The 23,190-nt window shown below is 41.7% G+C and overlaps 1 protein-coding gene across 1 annotated transcript in view; it reads right to left on the bottom strand.

The window, feature by feature from the left end:
- The window catches only part of gogo (thrombospondin-1 like protein golden goal), a 415,587-nt gene that overhangs the window by 97,475 nt on the left and 294,922 nt on the right, over positions 1 to 23,190 (bottom strand). The window contains exon 4 of the mRNA XM_083119501.1: positions 11,694 to 12,764. Within this exon, the coding sequence (XP_082975627.1) occupies positions 11,694 to 12,764 (1,071 nt within the window). The remainder of the gene's footprint in view (positions 1 to 11,693; positions 12,765 to 23,190) is intronic.

Consider the following 23,190-nt stretch of genomic DNA (forward strand, 5'->3'; position numbering starts at 1 on the left):
TTCAATTCCCACCTGGGAGAGGAAATCAGCAAGTTTAAATGGGTTCTAGACCGTAAAGAACCTTTTTATGTTTGAAGTACGTATTTCAATTCGGTGCAGGAACCTTCTTTCTGGATCAATTTAAATACGATTCAGCAACCTTTTTTTCCGGATCAATTTAAATCCGGTCCAAGTTCCGTATTGAAATGAAACAATAAGCAACTTGGACCGATTGTAAATTGTGCAAGAGAAAATGTCCCTGTCCTCTCGCGGAACCCAATGGAACCCATAGGTTCCTGAACCATTAACAAACCCTGGTTTCAAGTGTGACGTAACCCTTTGGAACAACACGTTACTCATTATTTGATGGCATTTCTCACCTTTCCTCCTGAGAAAGACAAATTTTCAGTCGAAGGAGGAAACAGTACCTTATTTCATAAATTTCAAGACTGGAAGAAAAACACCTCTTCTTTTCCCACGAGAAGTTCCTTCTTCGTGCATCATTTGTCTCTTCTTTTCACGTTCTTAATCAAGTGGGAGCCTCGACTGTCTATTTTCTTCCTTTGTCTGCGGTTACCACTTCCTCTCCCAGGCAATGTTTAGGGGAAAAACATTACATTACATCCCGAGGCTATTAATTGCAAGTTATCTCTGCTCAGATGGCAATCAGTCTCCCTCAAGAAACGGAGGTCTTTTGTTTCAAGAAATATATAGGCGCTCGGAAGTTCTAGCCAGTGTTGACAGCTCACAATATTTTTCACTATTGCTTGTTGCTTTTGCAATGCGCTTTATTATACCAGAGCAGTTGTAGCTTCTGGCGCAACTAAGCTGTTGCGTCACTGAGGTAAGTAGGCGACAGGATTGGTTACTTAGGAGGTTGCCTTTCCTACGTGTCGCAGCACGCACTCCAATTAGACCAGCATGTTCTTGAAATCTGTCCGCGCTCTTATACTATTGGAGGTCGGGAATAATGCCGGTCCGACGATGTTAATATTCAAAAGTTTCATGATGTTGAATTAATGTTAACAGTGGCATTTCTTATACAGGGTGATTCATATAAAACTGACACATTTCATCATGAATGTATGCGAACAATAAAGGTAGCAACAAGTTATTACATCTTACATGTAACATAAATATGGGAGTTTCATAATGATTACATTACATGCTGAAAATATTCCTCACCCCCTCGCGTCGTTCCTTGTTCCTGGTTGTTCGTTCGTGTATGCTGTTGTCAATATCGGCGATATCGTATGTAATGCTCTCTTTCAATTCGTCGAACCTCAGAGAGCGTGTAACGTACTTTTTTCTGGAAGATGTCGAAGTGTGGTTCAAGTCAGGTAATGTCGGTGGCCATAAGTTTTTGGAAATTATCCGGTCATTGGATCAGTGCGAAGGACTCATTTGGTATACATGACACGTGGAGTCATCCTGTTGAAAATAGCCTTGACACAGCTCTATGTCATTCAATTTCTCAACAAGCACCATAACAATTCATGACGTCTACCGAATTTTCACAGTGACTGTGACAATATGACGAAGAGAGCTTTCAAATCCTTCACAGCTGCGCACTCTTGAGAATATATAAATCTCCCAGATGTTCTGTGTCATGCGAGATTAACACGGAGCAATACAACATATTCCTATTGCAATAAAGCGTGAATAAAATGTGTGAGTTTTATGTGAATCACCCTGTACAATGTCATACGTCCTATTTTATATCTAGTTGTTAGGGAATTATATTTATTGTGGCTTTCATTTTGATATATTGAACTTATAATATCGGTGTTTAGTAATAGCTTGCGGGATGAACATATGAATGTGGGTGTTTTTAATGTTGTCATGACTGGTGCATTAGGTATAGAAGTAATCGAAGATTATATTTCAATGAATGTTTAAGTGCAAATATAAAATACACCGGTACAAAATCTATTTCACTGAAATGAAATGTTCAGTTCAGTATCTCTCTATTCACAGAATGCAGTAAATCTGTTTAATACGTTTTCGCCTGCCGTCGTTCAGATGTTTTTTTTAAGGCTATGGTAAACACAAACTTTGAATTTGGTTCTTACTCTCACCTGCTAAACTACTAACTTTTTAAATTTTATTTTTAAATATCACATCGTAGATTTACAATTCACACAATTTAGAGTACGTAAGAAATTATCTGCAACAATATAAAAAACTAGTAGACGGAGGTTTGACGCTACTAAAAATAGTCAACATACAGTAAGTGTTCAGAGCATGAGATAGGCCCTACAGAGGTGCATTGCATGTTCACACTCCACAAGCGTATTTTCTAATACAAAATCTGAAATGGATGCACATACTGCCTGTCCCTGCTATTTGATAACCCGAGATGAGATTAAGGTGCGTTTGTACTTAGTTCAACGGTAATCATCGGCTTGCTTTTTAAAAAAATATTTACAATAATAACAGCTTATTCTAAAACCAACTCTCCGAGTTTAGGAAAATGGTCGATGCAACTCTATGTTTGCGCCATGAGTTGCCCTGCAGACATATGGTCCACGTTCTTATCGTTACGTCGCGTGTCTGTTGCTCTATTGAACAATGCAAGGCTTGTTACACATTGGCTTGTGTGTTCATTGGTGTATAATCTCTGAGAGATTCTGTATCTTGTAAAATATAAATGATATCAATATCCTCTTCTGCTTTTAAACGGTGAGCATTTATTTCTCGATCCCTCTAAGCGATACCTCTACGTATATATTCTACTTGTAGCAGATCATCGAAAACGGACACCTACAGTTCGACCCAAATCTTAATAAAGCAAGAGGATTTATGTCTAAGATACTATATTCGCACAATCACATTCGCGCAAATGAGTGTTGTAACCGAAAAAAAAAATCAGAAGAATATGTCAGCTCTGGTGTTGCATCGATTTGACTCGGAATATTACTTGACAAGAGTTTAATTAGTAGTGAGGTTAGCATAACTTGATTACAGTATGGGTAAGGTTGGAAATGAATATAGTGACTGAAATCTCTCTACCCATTAATTAATTTTACTATGTTTGCTTCAGCTGTGTAAAAATGGTGCAGCTACTCTGCTATTACATGCAGCATGTGGTGCCTCGGGAGCAGAGTGCACACCTATAAGTTCTGTACATACACCATGTGTGCTGATCTGTGAGGAGTAAATGAAACATAAACATTTTCATAACGGATCCGGCGTTCATTTCACTTTATATTAACACGCGTACATCAACCGAATGTTCAAGCACTTCACTCTGTTCCGTTGCTAAGTGAATATACATATCCATGTTACTTAACTCGCTCGTAATGGGAAGGTCGCCGTATGTGCTGTTTTCCGTTGGTTTCATACAATCACCGCAGATAAATTGTGGGAGAGTACCTTTAACAAAGACCACGGACGCTTCCTGTCGCTTCCGTTGTCATTTCCTTCGTGGCTAACCTAATGGAACAAGTAAACGACATTTCAAAGATACCAACTCCGATAGCAATTGCCTTGTAATGAAAGGTGACGTGATATATGCAGCTGAGGAACGTGCAAATAGTTCAAATAGGTCTTTAAAGAGATTGATTGAATGGTTTTGTTTATTCCACTTCGCGTCGCCTTGTACTGTAATCAAGGTGTCCCGGGTTCGATACCAGGTGGAGGCACATGGTGCTTCGGATCCCACTTTATACTGTAGGTTCAGTCCCGATTAGCCTTACTGTGCATAAAGTGGACTTAAAACACCAGTTCAATCAATCTATTATTTCACTTCGCTTTTCTGGCACTTTTAGTTAATCACAGAGATGAGGATGACTGATGAAATTGATGAAGGGACACTCACAAAGACCATCCATGCTCAGATCGAGATTCGAACCCGACACTCGGTCGTAGCGCATTGTGCTAACTACTCTGTCACGGAGGTCGGCGGGACTTTAAATATATTCTAATTCAAATTAACCTCTACGTGTAAAATATACTTTGAATGAAACGCTGTAACTTCGAATGTTTAAACTGCTGTTTGATCGTTAAAACATATGACTATCGTGTCTGTAAAAGGCAAACACAAGGCCATAAAATATTTATGTGATAGATATTTGTTGAGGCTGGCAACATTGCCGGAAACACCCTCTCTCGGGAAGATCATCTTTAAGACTTCCTTTAAAGACGTTGGAGCGCTTGTAAGTGTCGCGGAGATAAAGTGGAACAGGGCACGGAAGTTGGACAGAAAGATGTAAAGGGGAGGAAAAGTGGGGAGAGAGGGAAGGGCGATCGCTTCCTCAAACTTGTTCTCATCATTCGTCACGTCACGTTCGATAGTTTCCGCTCTCACTGGGTCACCGCGTGTCCTGCGTAAGACTTGAAAATCGTCTTTATTAGGTCATGAAAGTTACCTCAAAGCGATGAGCAAGGCCTTTGTGGACGGAGACTCGGAATGTTGATGGCGGGAACAGAAAGAGGAGTCGCGACACGTCGACAGGAAGGATATGTGAGAAGGAACAGGTGAGAGCAAAGAGCTATACCCGCTATCGATTCATTATGCTCGTTGTGACATGCTCCGCTTGAGAGAAAAGTGGTTTTCTAAAAGCATGGGAATGTCATATTTCTTGTGGGTATGTATGTGTCAACATACAATGTCAACACTAGAGTACTGCAAGGAAACACTTTCGCTCGCTGGCCTCTTCCACTGTCTGTGAGCAAGCTTTTAGTATATTCTGACTTATTAATACAGTAAAACCTAATTAATCCGGACCCCGACAAGCCGGACTTCGCTTAAATTAATCCGGACAGACAAAGGCAAAAAAAGAAATCCAAGCAGAATGCAAGGTTTTAAATGTGGCTAGAAGTCAACAAGAGAACTTCCCAAAGAAATGGCAGTCAACCGCTGATGAAATCCTGTTTCCCGCAGACTTTGTACTGTACAGCGTATTTAGGCCTATGCTCTTTAAATACACCATAATAAACGTGTTTTGTTGCTATAAACGGAGTTTTAATGCACTTTCTTCTGTTCTTTTAGGTTATTTCAGTTAATTTGGACATTCGTTAAACCTGTCAACTTATTCCCCCATTAGTCCGGATTAACGAGGTTTTACTGTATGTTGTATTTTTCTTGTGCAGGTCCTCTTACAACCTTGCACTTTTAGTTTTTCCAAAGGGGCTGGCTTTTCACACCCCTTGTTTTAAATTTTTAAGAATTTTAAATAAGGGGATATTTTCCCCGTGTGCATTGAAGGTTTCAAAATGGCCTAATGTGCCAACGTGCCCAAAAAATGTAATTCAATCAATCAATCCATCGTTCGAGACTCCCAATGGAATAACATTTTAATGTCACAATAATCGTAAAATATCCGTCCTGGCAGATTCAGCCCACAATCATCTCTTTCATTTTCACGCATCACTGTATTGACAAGATAGAATAAGCTACATATTAACATGGAGATGGTGATTATGTTCACATAAGTTCAATTTCACTTGCGTCTTTCCCTTCACGATTCATATTTGAGGGCCCACTAACACAGACTGTACTACTGGGCGTCGAGTGTATATCGTCCGCTTTGCCTGTTCGAGTGTTATTCGCTCGAGAGTAGCTATCTTGCGTCGTCCGCGCGAAGTATTTGACGCTCGAGAGAAATGCTCTTACTGCAACACCCTAGTCGTCACGCTTTCACAGCGTGTACAAAAGATGAAAAATTTATCTTAGTTACATTTTGCTAGTTGAGGCGTACTAGATCGAAACCCGCCACTTTTTTTTTCTTTTCACGTACCTTCCCATGTAGAGATTTTATCGGACCAGGACTCGAATGCGAATCTCTGGAATACCGTGTCGTTACTCTACCAAGTAACCTATGGAAGAGCTATGGTCCGGTATGCTGGAGACATGGGTCCGAGTCCTGTTCGATGCTGCATTACACCCTCACTGTAGGGACGTGAAATAAGTCAAACTCAAAAGTTCGTTTTACTTTCACTTTAAGAACGAATAAGTTCACTGGGACCGCACCGACAGTTTATAGTCAGATCCGAAGGACTGTGTGTTTACACCGGGTATCAAACCATGGATCTCACGATTACAAGGCAACAGCGTTACCGCTACGCCATCGGGAAGGTCATTAACGTAAAATAATAAAAAGCACATAAAGCTACACAAAGTATCAGAAAAATTAGATTTGAGGAAGTGTGATGTAATATTACATTAAATTGTGATTATATTTGTTAACTATATCACGTAAACATAAAACAACCTATCAGGAACATAGAGTGACACGTTTGGAGAAACGTCACAGGGTCAGCTGGCTTTCCCAATTTGGCCGCAGGAATTCGAACGAGAACAGAACCATAGCTGCTAAATATAACTGATTGGTAGTGCTGATTGATATGCTCGGTCAATATTCATAACAGGTTTAAATGCAGAGAAAAAAACATCAACTGTTTGTGATGACATTTGGTTTTTCACGACAGAGAAAGAAAGAACTTGACGTGACCAGAGAGGCAAACCTTTCCCCTTCTGTCCGTGATCAGCATGGGTTAAAAATACGCATTGGAAAGAGAAAGAGAGAAAGAAGTGAAAGAAAAGAAAGCAAGACACTGGAAAATCTATTACGGAAAGATAAAGAGACGGAATCTCTCTCTTAGCTTAATTCTATCGAGTACATTCAGCGATTCAAATCTCGAGTACGATGGAAAATCTTAATCTTTGGCAACGTCTTAAAGAACCGCGTCCGTGGCACGAGGCCAACTGAGAGGCAACACAGAGAGCTCGACGAAAGAGCGGGTGAAATACGCGGAGAGGAGTGGAAGCGAGGAAAAGGACCAGAAGGACGCAAGAGGGACTGGACGCCCGCCTTTAGTAATGGAATTCTGATAAGAATTTAAAGGACGGTCTTGTAAAGAGATTTTCTTCCTCCCGAGAAGTCCTTGGATCCTGAAGATTTCTTGCGGTTCGCAGATCCAATCAGGGTTAGCGACCGCATCACAGAGCTTTTTCTCCTCTCAGAGGCGCCACCTTTTGGATAAATTGAATCGAGTTTAACAGAAAGTTTTTTTTTACGTTTGATAACCACTACATATATTTACACCAAGATAGGTTTTCCGAAAGTCTACACTTTCTCTATCACTTTATCTTCGCTCTTCTTTATGAGCCCTAAATGGCGTTTGGCCTAACCTGTCACCTTTCCCGAGCAGCGATCGCTTGACAGTTCCTGCGCAAATCAGAAACGAGGAAAATGTCGTCTGCTTGATAGCGAGGAGCGAATGGGAAGCAGAGAAGCAGCGGTGTTGCCACTTCGTAGTTCGTTTTACACAATAACCGTGGGAGTGTACTCTACATACATTCGTGCAATCCTGCGTAGCTCATTCGTAGCGTGGCTTTCCTTTACAGAGGGGGAGACGGTAGCTAGCGGCAACGCCGCGTTGTCTCTGCTTGAAAGCTCGAAGTTAGATAAGTGCGGGAAAAGCAACAACTTGGGCCAAATGCGGTATAGCTTCCACCAACAGTCAATTCAATTCCAATCTTACTTGTTTAGAACCTCCTTTCTTCGGCATCAAACATTCACCCATTGATTGACTTGCTTTATTTTTCTTCGCATTTCTGCCACTTTTGGCTAATTTGCGAAGATGGGAAGAAGTGATGATATGATGAAATTGATGAATGGACACTTACAAACATCCATGCCCAGGCCGAGATTGGAGCCGGGACTCCTGGCGTCGTAGCGCGATGTGCTAACACTCAGCCACGGGGTCGGCAAATAATCTTCATCCAATCTTGAGCATCATAATCTGACAATTTTTCCCTTTTCATATATTTTCTTTAAATATTATTTTGGCCATTCTATCCTTATCCATTCTCTGTACATGACCTAGCCGTCGAATTCGTTATTTTTAGATGTAAATCAATATTCTGCCTAAACTTATTTCCTCTACTTCCATATCATATCTCACACCCCACATCGCTGACAGCTGAATTCACAAAAGCGTAATGTGTATCGACGAGGTTGACAAAACTAAGCCAGTCAATCTCTACGCATTTTGATCTAGTGGATTAATGAGAAATTACTGCACGCCCCTTCAAGTCGTGGACTGTGTACAAGCGGTGTTAAGCATAGGTAAAATATCCTATAGGATGCGAAATCTCGAATCATGTTGTTGGGCGCTGGCCTCTTTAGCGCAATGGACAACGTAATACCCTGGGCATAGATGTTCCTTCACCCTTGTCATCAAATTATCAATCATCCTGGTTGTGACAAATTAACCAAACGTGGAATAAAAGCGACGCTAAATAACAAAAAAATATTCAAGTAGTAATTTCGAAAGCTTTTTTGACAGAAATAGGCATATGGGATGGTTAAATAATAGAATTAAAAAGAATGGTCATCTTGATTGCGGTTCCAGTACACAATGTCGTCTGGTGTAACTGAGATTTTCCGAGAGGAAAAAAGGTGACATTTTGTAATGCCTGGAGACGACCATTCCTCGCACAGATTTTCAGCCGAAGGAGTGTCTTAAAGATGCAGCGAAGCATATTCTTACGGTGCTCTAAACCTTACTATTATCAACCAACCCTTTGCGTAACAGCGATCACCTGTTTGTGAGCAGATGCAAGAATATCAGAAGTTAAACCACCGTGCACTTTGATCCAATTTGTCTCCCATCCGAGCTCTTGTTCGTAGCATCCTATTATTAATCCCTCGAGCATCCTGCTCCACTTGAGCATCCTTGCGTGAGTTTTTCCAGAAGACTCCGAATCGGAACAAACATGGAGTGCGGTTTATCCCTGCACCTGGGTACGTTTCTCTCTCTCTCTGGAAAACCCCTTCCGCGTCCCCTTCCCCGCAAACCTTTCTCCACACCCAGGGCTCGCCATGAATCGCTCAAGAACCCCGGCACCGCAGCCAGGCAGATTGGCTTCGCGGGTTAAACTTCTCCAGATTGTTTGCGGATTACGCCGACTGGCGCGGCTGCTGCACAAATCTTGCAGCCAGCGCGGTGGAGGAGCCGAGATTGAAGATTCCAGGGAGACCACTCGGTGGAGGCAGCGGCCTGCTTCAATAGCATACTTAAGACGGGTTCGATGTTGCATTAAGGCTTTTTCACGCTCCTGCAATTCCTACCATTTTCAAGAGCAAATTTGAAATTTAGGCGTGACAATTATGATGGCATTCAACTGGTAAATGAAAAACATACCTAATTTTAAAGGTAGAGAACCATTTAGTGAACATATGTTAAGGATAAGTACGTAGATTTGGGCTCTGTTTGAGTTTTGTTCTTAAGTCCATTTTACGCACAGAAAGGCTTAATTAGGGCTGGACGTACAATTTAAAGTGGGATCCGAACCACCAGGTATCGAAGCCGGACCCCTTGATTACAAGACGGCGTTACCATTACGTCATCTGGGAGGCACATGGCCTCGTTTAAAAGACAGAATCACGCAAAACTCATTTTAATATATTAAGACTACTATCTCTTAAAAAGAGTGATACTATATTGCAAGGTCCTCCTCCTTGGCCAAGCGGTCTAAGGCGCTGTGCTTTGGGCTCCGACTGCGCAACGGCATGGGTTCGAGTAAACCTGGGTTCAGTCTCTGGGTTCTCGGCCTGTGTATAGCACCGGTGGCAACCCACCATCGTGAGGAAATTGGGGAGCTACGAGTGAGTAGCGCAACCCGGTCTAGGATATCTCCTATAAGGGCTGAGGGTTCGACGAGCTGACCCCACGTCATCCCATTACTGGTTGAAGATCTTCACACCTCTAGGTAGGATTGTGGGAGGGAGACTGGCAGTCGGGAGATAGGCCAAGGCCCTTACGGGGGCTGTCGCGCCATGCGTTATTTATTATTATTATTATTTTATTACTATTTTGAAAGTTCATGCTTTATAATTGTAAGGGCTCTGCAAAACTGAAATAGTCTATTCTGATATTTCGAGGGACTTGATTTTATGTGTTCTGATCCGTTCTGTCTCGTTACAACGCAGCTTCAAGCCTTCGCCTGGACGTACCTTTGTGAATGCAAGTTATTCATTCCATCCGTTATTATTCATTTTCATCATCAAAATTTGTCAAAGGGGACAGAAAAGATAAGTCAAATATAAAACCTATTAACATCAAAATTAGAACTAATAAGCTACGAAAGCTCATGGAATATCCTAAAATAATTATGAAATGTGCGCACACATGAAACAGAATGCACTGTTAATTTTACATTAGCCTTTCTGGGAATGTTTTTGGTGAGTTTGACCACTGTTCGCTCATCCCCTTCTCCTGTAAACTCGCACAGCTTTTCTGTTTGGAAACCCCCTTCTTCGCGAACGTCGCATCTGGTCGCGTTGCATTTCAGAAATTAATGGTTTCAATTCTGCATGCTGTAATGGCCAACGTAATGGGATGTTCCCAGCGGTAGGGGAAATTGAGAACACCTGGGAAAGAACCATGGAGGTTTGTGATTCTATCTCGAATGCAGAATCTTCCTCGCGGAGTATCTTGGAGGTTCGGAAGACCTCCGTGGCGGAGTGGTTAGCACAACGTCAGGAGTCCCGGGTTCCATTCTGGCATGGGCGTGGGTGTTCTTTGTGAGTGTCCCTTCATCAATTTATCATATCATGACTCATCCTCATCTTAGCCAAATGTGGCAGAAAAAAGCGAAGTAAAATAAACCAAATCAGTCAATCAATCTTGGAGTTTGCTAGTAACGAAGGCTCTATAAGGACTCCTAGCGCGTGATTTGTAAAATTCTCTATAAGTCTATTTCCAGTAGTTTTCTTTAGATTGAAGTAGACCGTTCTTCCCCAGACGCACAAGAAACAAGAGACGAGTTTCATTCGAGTTGCTGTAAACACTACACCGATATGTGAGGCTTCGTCTCCCTCTCACTGCAAAGCTTTGCCCTGAATACTAACTTTTACACCAGTCGTTGCATGAGACTCTGTTACACACAAGGTTCGGGTGAAAGTACACTCTCTAAACGAAAGAGTTTTTAATTACTTTTACAGGTTACACGTGTTCGATAAATACAGTGAAGTGTGTAGATTTAATACACGCGCAGTTTAGTAAACTACACTCACTCAAGGAGACTACGAGCACTGGACCACTGGATACTCAAGGACAGTAATAGCAAAAATAGTAAATAAAACGTTTCTTCTGTGGCAGAACCATCATCATGAATCTGGCATTCAGGAGAGAAATATTAATAGAGAAACATGAACGTACTTGCCGGATGAATACTGTTTTCTCCATCTCCACCCTTTTTGTCGGGAATGAGTTGATGACGTTACTGGGCTCCGTACGTGTTAATGCGTCACGTTCCGAAGCGTGTGAATTTTGAACATTAATAAAAATGTTTGTGCAAATCGTAAGTGTATTCAAAATCTACGACAGGGTGACTGGAAAGTTTTGAGCCTAGCACAGAAAATGGCCAGGCAAGCCACTGAACATTCTACACTTCAAGACCCTGCAATAAAAGACTAGAAACGTTAGAAACATGAACATGGGACATGATAATGAAGAGTGGTACATTATAAAAAATATAATTTGGTTTGCCCAGCTATCCATTTTAGGCTCAAAACTTTTCAGCCACACGTCAAACCTCAATCAGCTCTTCTAAAGAGTTAGTGTAGTTGAAGATACGACAACGTAGTATTCAAGCGGCGATTTATATACAGTTTTTATAGTCAAACTTTCTTCCGTAATTTGATCGTAGGTGCATGTGCACATTTCAGACTGAACTGAAATAAGGAATATTTTCTACTCACCGCTGACAGGAAGCGTGGGCACGCAGTCTTGCCTGACGTCGTTCACGGCTCCCGTGGACGCGGTGCTGACGTACACGAAGCAGTACTCGATGTACTTCTCGCTGAACAGCTCGCAGTCGAAGAACAGCCGGTGCTTGCCCTTGATGACCGTCTTCTGGGCGACGTACACCGTCTGCGTGGGCGGGTACACCGAGGTGACGTCCGCCCTCTTCTTCCCGTACACGCGGATCTTGTCCCGTTCCAGGATGCACGTCGGGTACTGGAACAGCACCGATATGTGGGTGTCGCAGGGGAAGATGCTCCCTTCGGACAGGACGTTGAAGACGAACTTGTTGCTCCACTCCACCCTGATGGGGCGGCTGGAGGCGACCACCCTCGCGTCGCTCAGGTTGGAGACGAGGTGGAGCTGGTACGCGCCCGCCTGCCCGAAGAGGGAGCAGTCCAGCTTCATGTCGACGCTGCCGAACTTGTAGAACTTGACGATCTCGTGCGAGTAGAGAAGGCGCGGCCGAGGCGACCCGTGGCCGCAGTCAGACAGGTTCCTCCCGCAGTAGACGAGCTCCGCCCAGAGATGGAACGGCAGCGCGACGGGATAGCACGCCGTCTTCCCGAACTCGATCCTCGCGTGGATGGGCCCGTGGTACGTCTCGAGAAACTCCGTGACGTTGACGGTCACCTCGGGCCACCGCACGTCCAGGTACTCGCTCTCCGCCACCGTCCTCCCCTCGTGCACCATCCTGAACCGGTACCGGCCACCGTGAGACACCAGCTCGCACTGGAACACCAGGGTGCCGTTCCCGGGTCCCCTGACCCGTCTCGACGCGACAAGGTCGCCGCCTTCGCCGTAGAGCAGCGCCACCGTCGCCTCGACGTCGTCCGGTTCGTCGTCCTCCTCCGTCTCGGCACTACCTTCCCGCTCCTCGTCGTCGTTCGTCGTCGCCGTCGAGTTCTCCGAGGGAGGCGCCGTCGTGGAGCTGGCGTCCGGGGGGCGGGGGATGTCGTACCACACCACCAGGTCGCCGCAGAGAGCCGTGTGTTCCGCTGGGGCACGCAACTCGTACGAGGTTAGCACTGGAATAAAAGGAACGGCATTAAGGTCATGCATTTAAATACACTGTATAACAATCCGTAAAGCAAGAAAATAATTCTTCATAATACATGTAAGAAGAGAACATTCACATAACTATCAAAACCTTTCTTCGATTTAAGACCACTTTACGTTCACATAGGCTAATCTGATTGGCGGTGAATGCGGTGACCCTTTCTAAAAACAGTCAAATGTCAACCTCTCTTTCACGTAGTACACCCTGGCCGTCGGTGCTCTGGCTCCAAAACCTCCAGCCACGATAATCCTCTATAGGAATGTGTTGTTTCGTCCATACGTGTTTGTGATCGTTCATTCGTCCATCTCATCACCATTCATCCCCATCGTCGCGATTAGCAAAAATTGGCAGAAAATCAACGTAAAATAAATAGCAGGACTGAATCCAAACTTTAAAGTGGTGTGTGTGCAATGTGTCCCCACAAGGATTGTTAAAAGTTTTATGGAGATTTCATTTGAGTCATGACTGCATCACTCATCTTTAGAAATCATTTCCACCAACTTGATATTAATGGAAGGAAGGAAACAGCTCTTCGAAGGACACAATCATTGGACTTCTGTATTGAATATTGACAGAGCAAGCATTTGCTCTTCGGCATTAATGGAATATCTTCTTTGCTTCTACAAGAAAGCCTAGATTTCATTAATGACGCTTTTGTTTAAAAAAGGAACAAGATAAGAGAACATCCAATTCTCCTCTCCTGTCAATAAGGAAATTAAGATCTATCTCTCGATCCATGTAATAAGGCTCTCTTTCAGCTGTCTCTGTCTCAGTAAAATAAGATAAGTACATATTGGAAACACAGAAGTTCTATCATTATTATCTTTAATTATTTTCATTGTACGTACAACTTAAACCAGCATACTCAATTCTATAAATTTCAAAAGTTCACTGTATTTTGCATTTTAAACATATTATTACGCACAGCCTACGGGATGCACGTTGCTCCCTTACAATATCATGTAAGGTACTATTCCAGCGCGGCAGCCAACAGACAACATGCATAATGTTTCTGTCAGATTCTGTCGGCTGCTATTTCAACTTCCCATGACACACCGTCACATATTCTTGCATTTAAAGATTCCATGCGTGAGTCTCATGATCACTGTGCCAGTAGAAACAAACAAGCACTGACAAAGGCCTGAACAATTCCGTGATACATGCAAAGCACGAGACTTCAGCGTGCCGTTCTGGTGTCTGCACACTCTACGATTGATTCGTTCTATTCTACACTCGTTAACTCTGCTGATATTATCAGTATAGCAATAAGTACGAAACAGTTTTTCGTTGCATTATTATGAGGTGTCGTTGTGGGATATGACAATTGAAGACTAAAATTGGTAAACGCTGTAAGTGCCACAATAATTCAAACACCGTTTTCCACGTTAAATTGTGAAATGTGCCATGCTTTATAATGTGGTAAACGTGAAAAGTGGCTGGTAACCCTCTAAGTAGTTCAAAGGGTGTGTATAGAGGTCACTATTGTGAATGTTCTTATGGGCTGATGTGCGGAACGGTGCGATTTTCCAACACTTTCGCTTTTGGCACTTACAACGTTTACCACTTTTAGTCCTCAATTCTTCCTCACATTCTGCCTAGATCACCTTCCAACTTTCTGATATGCCCTAATTTCGTACTTCTCTTACCCATCATAAATTCAACTACTAACAATAGTCAATATATTGTTCTGGTTACCCGAATATCGGATGGAGTATATGCATAGTATAGTATAGTATATGATCTCATGTATTGCACCGTGAATGTCCACTTTATGATTGACTTGCTTTATTTTACTTCGCTTTTTTGTGCCACTTTTGGCTAATTTGCGAAAATGGGAATGAGTGATGATATGATGAAATTGATGAATGGACACTCACAAACATCCATGCCCAGGCCAGGATTCGAACCCGGAAACCCTGGCGTCGTAGCGCGATGTGCTAACCACTCCGCCACGGGGTGCGGCTATCTTTTGCACTATGCACATTTCATTATTTTTGTTGTTCCTTTATTATAGAATAAAAATGTAAAGAAAACAGAAGAACCGTAAAAGTCCCAGGGTATGACGCCCTACTTTATTTGTAAGGCATCAAGGCACTAAGCGCATACCCCTGAATGTATGGGGGTGAATTTGGAACTACTTCGTGGGTTCCTCCTTTTCCTTAAAAGTCTTAATGGAAAATGAGTTCCGTATCTGAAAGGATTGGGTTGATTCACATTGAAGAATTACATTTTTATAACGCTATAATTCAGAATTGCAACACACTCTTACCAGTGACTGTACTATATTCACCTTGCTCATGCCTAAGTTCTAGAACGGTCTTCAAGTAGGAACGCGTGTAGCAGAAATGTTCCTGTTAAAGGGAAAGAAGCGAATAGCGTCGAACCCTGTTGGCAATTCTTCACACAGCCCTTTGAAAGGGAATTGAAGGGCTATAAGGGACAACCATGTCACATTCTCCGCTTGTGTTCACAGTAACGAGTATTCAATAGGGCTTAGAGTGGCGGAAAGTCTAAATAGAGCGTCTTCTGTAGAGGAAAATGAAATGGGAAGTCGCGCCAAACAATTTCTGCTGGTGAAGCAGCGCATGCGCTGAGGCAGCTTCGACGAACTGCAATTTTGACTTCAGACTGTTTTGTCGCTATCGCAGTGTAATCGAAGAAAGAAAAGAAGCTTATTTACGCAAATGTGACATTTCAAATAATATTTATATATTCCGAAACCACTAGAATTAAGCTGTTCACCGTCTTTACGCTCGCAGGGGATTTCCGCCGCAACGGTACGCGCACTCTCTCAAGGACCTATTCATTTCTGCTGGGCGGATTCATTTTGCTTCCCGCGGGAAATAGCTTCGACTGCTCTAGTGACATCTACACTCCGCTTCTAGCAATTGTAACCTACACTTGCGCGGATCCACGGGGAGAGCGATAGGGGTGATCGCCCCTCCCAACTGCAAGGTTTTTGGATACACTATCAATCCTAAAATTTTTGAAGACTCAAATGTTCTGTATTTTATCACAAATTATAACACCATTAAGCCTTGTTTCCATGATTATGAAAAACTAAATATGCTGACCAAGGCAGTAATTTATTTTATTAGTTTTTAATTTTATTAGTTTTTAGTTTATGTTTTTAATAAAATAAATTACTGCCTTGGTCAGCATATTTAGTTTTTTATCACAAAGTTTAAAAATATGGAGAATATTTTATAAAGTTTCATTTAAGCGATTTATGCTCATGATAGGCTAATCATAACTGGACCTACAGCTTAAATTTGGATCCCAACCACTGTACATCTTGCCTCAAATAAGAGATCGAATCCGAAGTCCCTTAAAAGAAAAAAAAGGTAAAGTGCTCCTCTGTGCTATGCACACGCCATGAAGGCGTATAGGGGGTGTGGGGTTAGGACTCCACACTTTCTTGATCACGGTCGAAGGTGAGGGTGATGTGATCAGCACCACGCCCCTGGCCGCCTTTACCCACCCCCCCCCCCCCAACTTTGGAGAATAGAATTTAATTTTCTTTGCTTATTCACTTTACTCTTCATATCCGATCATTCAGTTTCCCTTGGCAATGGGAATAATTGAAGACTAAAATTGGTAAACGCTGTAAGTGCCACAATAATTCAAACAGCGTTTACCACGTTAAACTGTGAAATGTGCCATGCTTTATAATGTGGTAAACGTGAAATGTGGCTGGTAGCCCTCTAGGTAGTTCAAAGGGCGTGTATAGAGGTAGTGTGCACGTTCTTATGGGCTGGTGTGCGGAAGGATGCGATTTCCCAACACTTTCGCTTTTGGCACTTACAACGTTTACCACTTTTAGTCATCAATTATGAAAACGACATACAATAATAACCCGATGTTGTAATGGTAACGTTGTCGCCTTGTAATCAAGGGGTCTTGGATTTGATCCCCTTTTGACGCATATTGTACAGTGGTTCGGATCCAAATTTTAACTGTAGATCAAATTCCAAACAGTCTATCAAGAGCATGTAGTGGTCTTAAATCAAACTTTAAAAACTCCAACCTGTTAAAATCTAATATATAAAAATGGACGTATGTATGTGTGCATGTTTGTTCCGGCATAACTCTCGAACGCCTGGAGCGATTTCAACCAAACTTGGAACACGTATCACTTACAATCTCGAAAGAAATACTGTGGGGGCAAACACCCCTGGCACCGCTAAGGGTATGGGTGGGAGGGGGTGACATGTAAAAATAATCGAAAACGACCGATATTAGTGTGGAATAAATAGTTTTCGGGGTTGCTAAGATGAATAGTGACACTCCCAATGCCGTTCAACTCCAAGACACCCCTGGCACCCCTGCGAGTGGAGCTGTAAGGGACTGACATGTAAAACGTCCGATATTATTGTGCAATCCATAGTTTTCGGGGTCGCTAAGATGAATAGTGACACTCTCAATGTAGTTCAACCCAAAGACATCTCTGGCTCCCCCAGGGGTGGGGTGGGAAGGGGTGACATGTGAAACGACCGATATTAGTGTGGATTCCATTTTTTTTCTGGGTCGCCAAGATGAATAGTGACACTCTCAATGCCGTTCAGCTCCAAGACACCTCTGGCACCTCTAGCGGTGGGGTCGAAAGAGGGTGACATGTAGAAATAATAAAAAACGACCGATATTAGTGTGGAATCCATAGTTTTCCGGGTCGCTAAGATGAATAGCGACACTCCCAATGCCGTTCAATTTATTTATTCTTGCTATTGATGGTTGGACTAAAAATGTTGTTCCTAAATTGTTGTTAAATTTATATTATAGTGAATATGTAAAAGATATTACTTTATAATTTGTATACTGTACGTATACTTTTAAATACCTGTATATAAAATTAGTTACATTTTACGCTATAGTAAGAATTGATTAAACACCCGGGCAACGCCGGGTAATCAGCTAGTTGTTCATAAAAGAACATTTGAGTGTAGTAATGTATTTTTGAAACATGCCAGTAGGGATAGACGATCGTCCCTATCGCCCTTCCCGTGGATTCGCGCCTGAAACTATTTGGCTTCGCAATAGCTTGTCTATTCTCCGATCAGAACGCGGAAGACTCAACCGCGTTTTTCTGATTGACGGAGGCTCAAAAGAGGTGGTACTTTCTATTTGTATCTTTTCGGAAAAAAACATTACATAGTTATATGTCAGTATAAAACAGAAATCAACGTTACCTTTCAACCCTCTATCAGGGTTTTCCTCACACTTGAGACCAAACTTTTGTTGAGGGTTGAAACGTAACGTTGCTAAGTGTTGTTTACTAAAATATACAAGGTGTCGCAAAATTCAGTTTCCAAAAACGGTCACAATCACGTTACGTTTGTCAGTTGTACACCATCTCCTAAACCATTCCTCACAAAGCGAAAATGCAAGGCAACCCCAACCTATCAGTGATCACGAAATATCACTATCTGTGAACCATTTCGATCATTACACGTATTTCCTCATTCCGTCGATAGTTCCATGGGTCACCTGACTTATGCGTCACCCTGTAGACTGCCTTGGTCGACTTATGTAGTGTTCTTCCGACATGGAAAGAAGGCTTAGTCGTGTTACCATCGTTTCTATTGTCTACGCATAAAAAAACAATATAGAGCTGCGTGACAATTCCTTCGAGGGAAGTTGCGTCGAGTGTCCGAGTGGATGTAAAATGAATGCGAGCGGAACAGAAATAAATGAAGCCGATGTTCTCGGGTGGCGTGGCATTATATCGTCCAGACCGAAGTCACGAAAGCTCCCTTCCCTCGTCTCTCTTCCTGCGTCCCTCTTCGTGACTCCCCCAGAACAGGAGATCATCACAGGTGGGTGTCACGTGACCCTAACGTTTATCACGCGAGTGACCGCCGTCTGCGTCCTTGCAGGGGGCCACGTTGCCAGATGGCGCTCGCCTTGCAATATCCGGAGCAGACTTCGGCAAGAAAGCCTCCGCCAGACAAGCAGAGTGACAACGCTGGTTTTTGTCTTCATCGATTCTCCTCGGCGTAAAAGAGAAAGAACTTATCATTAAGGTAGAAAGCGGGGTGGCGAGAAAAGCAGTTCGCAGTTCCACGGATTCTGAAATCTCATTTGCTAAATACTTGTTCCCTTATCAGCAGAATTACTAATGGGAACACATCAACTTAATGGAGGTCTGCATTTCAATCATACTCTGTGGTTGACATGTGAAGAAACTATGGAACATTTTACGTCGTTCTATATTTCGTAGTCGCTAACACACATTTCACATCTTTCTCCATAAAATAAATTATCGCTGTATTGGAAGAAATATTCTATGGTCATTTCAGCTTTCCGATCTCCGTGGCTAGCACAGTTCGTTTGTGGATATTCTTTGTAAGTGTTCCATCATCAATTTCATCATATCGTAACTCATCCTCATCGTCGCGATTAACCAAAGTGGCAGAGAAGTGACGCTAAATAAGAACATCAAATCAAGCCATTTCAGTGACTAACCTCCCCTTCTGAAATTAGGAAACGTAAATTGAAGGGCTCGGGTGTAAAACATGGTAAGTGACATTTTGGAAATTTCTCTACACTGTAACTAAATTGTTTTCATGTTGCGTTTACCGATTTCAGAAGGCTTCACTGAGTCCAATGCAAATTGTATGACATGGCAATTTCACTCGAAAATTTAAGGATGGAACATTTTACTTTGTAACTCAAAAATGACCAAAATGTCACTTACCATGTTTTACACCCGAGGCCTTCAATTAACAGCTTAGAAGAAGTTGACACGGGTGAGTAGAATAGAATTCAATCTCACTTTTGAGATGATGCTGGAATTTTGATCTATCTCCTAGATACATTTAGAAAAGTCCTCTCGTTTTGGAAGATATATCATGTATTCCAAATTCTAGATAATTACGCCTGTTTCACTGGATATGTGACAATACAGACCATTCTCGAATGGGAAGTTACGACATGCGAATTTTCTTGCCTGTTACTGAAATCATGAATATCCTTATCGAATTGGATGTTACATCTCTCTAGTTGTAATTTCCTTAACAATCATCAAGATGTTTGGTTGAATATTCAGAAAAATTTTACAGAGCTAATAACGTTCGTTATATATTAATACATATCCATCTATATAGATCTCTATACCTTATTTTTAACAAGTAAAAAACACTCGACAATAAAACAAGTTGATTCAAAAACAATGAAAATTAGAACAATGAAAGTTCTGGCGACGATTGACGAGAACATTCTCTCTGGCTATCGACCACGTGAGTTGTGGAAAGAATCCCATGCTTTCGAGAGCTAACGTCACTCTCATCTCACTCTCACTTGCACCCTGAAGATGAGAGTGACGTTAGCTCTCGAAAGCATGGAATCCATTCCGCAACTCACCAGGTCGATAGCCCGAGATAATCTTTTCAAAATATGGAATTGATTTGTTAAAGTAATTCAAATTATTACTAAACTTATTTAACAGGTTATAGACTTGTGGGACTGTTATGAGGGATTGTGTCTTTGGCTCTAGAAGCAACCTCCAAACTGTTATGTTACACGTAAGAACTTGGCTATTGGAATTTCATTTATTGTACTTAGTTTGTGATTGTGATTTCATTGAAACACCACAATGCATATAGAGATCATGTGCACATGGCATGTGTTAACTGGAAACAAACTCTGAACCAACACTCTTTCAGTGTGTGGCAAAACAAAAACTTCCGTCCTTTCGACGTAACGTTGTCAGAACTTTTAGATTTCCAGCCATTTGCTAGTTTCTTCCCCTGTCGGTTTTCCCTTTAGTTTCAAATTCTGTTAAAAAAGTTGTTTCTGAAAACGTTTTCGAAAGGCCTCGGACAAAAAACCAGAAGTTAGAAGGCACACACGTTTGCTCAAGGAGGTGGGTGGAGGGAGGGGAGAGGAGGAGCTTTGACGAAACGGAGAATCGCAAGGAGTTTGTGAAAAGAGAAAGAAGGGGGCCAATAAAAGACAAGTTTCCTTTCGAGAAATCAATCCAGCATGAAATACAAATGTCCCCCTTAACCGCTCCTGTATTTCCAAAGCAAACAATTCGGTTCACCCTCTTGGCCATGTAGCCAGGGAGTCTCGTCGGTCTGCGATGAATGAATTACCCGAAATCAAAGGGGGAAAAACGAGAGTCTATTTCTACGTCTCTGGATCGAGGAAATCTATTGTTAGGTGAACAAACAGAAGGAAAGGTAAACGAGGAAACAAGGAGGGAAGAGGAGAATTCTTAATTGGTTTCATTCGTTCACCTCCTTTCTCTCTCTCTCTCAGTACCTTTTCCTTTCTTTGCACTCTGTCCTTGTTATTTTAATTTATTTTACTGCAGAGAGCTTGTAACATTCATTAAATCGAAAAGGGAACTTAATTTATCAACCAAATATCTTCCTTACTCGGATTTAATGAAAAGTTTTTCTATTCCTTCTCCTCATTCTTTCTATGTGTGCCTTTTTGTTGCCGTTTGTGTTTTTACTACGCTGTTAATCTGTTTCGAATAATTGCGACGGTGAGGATGAAGTGACAAAAATAATTAAAAAAATAAGAACAACGAAAAACAACAGTCCTGTCTTGATCTGATTTTTGTTTCTGATACTTTTGGCAATCGCAACGATAAGGGTCAGTGATGAAATTCATAATGGAGCACCTATGCGCAGGCCGGGATTCAAATCCGAAATCCCCTGGCGTTGTAGCGAGCTGGACCTAACCACTCCATCACAGAGGTTGGCAACAGTCTTGTCATGAAATTCCAGGTGTACCGGCAGCATTAGTCATGTCAGAAGGAAGTACCAGGCGTTCCCGACATCTGGCTGTCATTCAATGAACGCCAAGATGAAATAAAAAAAGAGTTGACATTTATCGTACAAAAAACTAACCTATACTTATTTTTTGTATGATCAATTTGATATCCTTTCTTTTTGTGCAATGGTACACCTCCCCGGTGGCGCAATGGTAGCGTCGCCGCCTTGTAATCAAGGGGTCCCGGGTTCGATACCCGGTGGACGTACATAGTGGTTCGGATCCGACTTTAAACTGTAGGTCCAGTCCCGATTAGCCTTACTGTGCAATAAAGTGGACTTAAAACACTAACTCAATCAATCAATCATGTAGAATTGTACATACGTTCAAAATCTCGGTTGCGTGACTTTTTGGACACCCTATGTGTCTATATACGCGTATATATATCTTGTCCTGTTTCTATCTCCTCGTCTCTCTAGCTCTCTCTCTCTGTGTTTGTATAAATAAAAAGATAACAGAAAAGAAAATATGAAGATCAATTCATTATACTAAAAATTGGAATCAGATACGCAAGCAATTCATGTAAGCGAATAGAAAATTTGTAAAAAACGTTTCTGAATAAAGTTAATTTCGTTGATGTTACATTGTAGTTTTCCAGGACTTAGAGCTCCAGGTTTACCCTGGAACTATGCAACCTAACACTACATTATCAAGAGTTGCTAAGCAACATTGTGGTTCATGAGTGCAATTGTTTATGGAAGCAAAACTTCTCCTGCAGTGGTATTTCCCTCTTAACATAAGGAAACTCCTTTCATGTTCCTGATCAACAACAGAATGTTCGCAGTGTTTCGTTGCATAGCCAAAGGGTAAATATGCCAACATGAGTGTTCTTTAGCACCGTAAGAAATCTCTGTAAGTTACACACAGGAGCGAATCCATGAAAAGCGATAGACTTAAATCAACCAACCCGCGGCAAAGTTGATGAACTGAGATATCAAATTGCTAAGGTCCAACCAACAGTCTATAAAGTGGCGTGATAAAGTCCTTTTCATACAGCCATACCTTTTATAATGTACGTATGTATATGCCACAATTACAACGTATCACGTAAGCATGTGATTATGATTATCACTAATTGTATAAGGGATAATATAAATTGATACAAAATGATATATTACACATTCACCACGGAAATATCTTTGTTATTTGCACGAGATGGGTTAGTCCCGTATCTATACACAAACTTCCAGCCATATCTTCGTTCATAAAAAACGAACTCCCGATTTACAACTACACCCTGCCCTGTCGAATCAGAGCTAGACATGAGCTTTCAAGTTAGGTAAATATTACACTTCTATGACGTTATCCCACATGCATATATATTATGTTCTGTGTAATCCCATTTGCAGTATGCAGTATTGAAAATAGAATACGTGCGAAACAGAATAACTAAATTGCTTGCTTTTCTGCGACAGTCTCCTCTGTCCATGAGGAATTTCGTCACAATTTCGTAAATTCGAAATATATATTTTCGTTACTTGAGTACTGATAACATTGTTCTGCTTGTTTTAGTAATATATATATATATATATATATATATATATATATATATATATATATATATAACGAAGATAAACTTAATGTTTTCAGCAATTTAAAACCATAGCAGCAAT

The sequence above is a fragment of the Lepisma saccharinum genome, chromosome 3 (assembly GCF_977018435.1).
Source record: "Lepisma saccharinum chromosome 3, izLepSacc3.1, whole genome shotgun sequence".
Lineage (NCBI taxonomy): Eukaryota > Metazoa > Arthropoda > Insecta > Zygentoma > Lepismatidae > Lepisma > Lepisma saccharinum.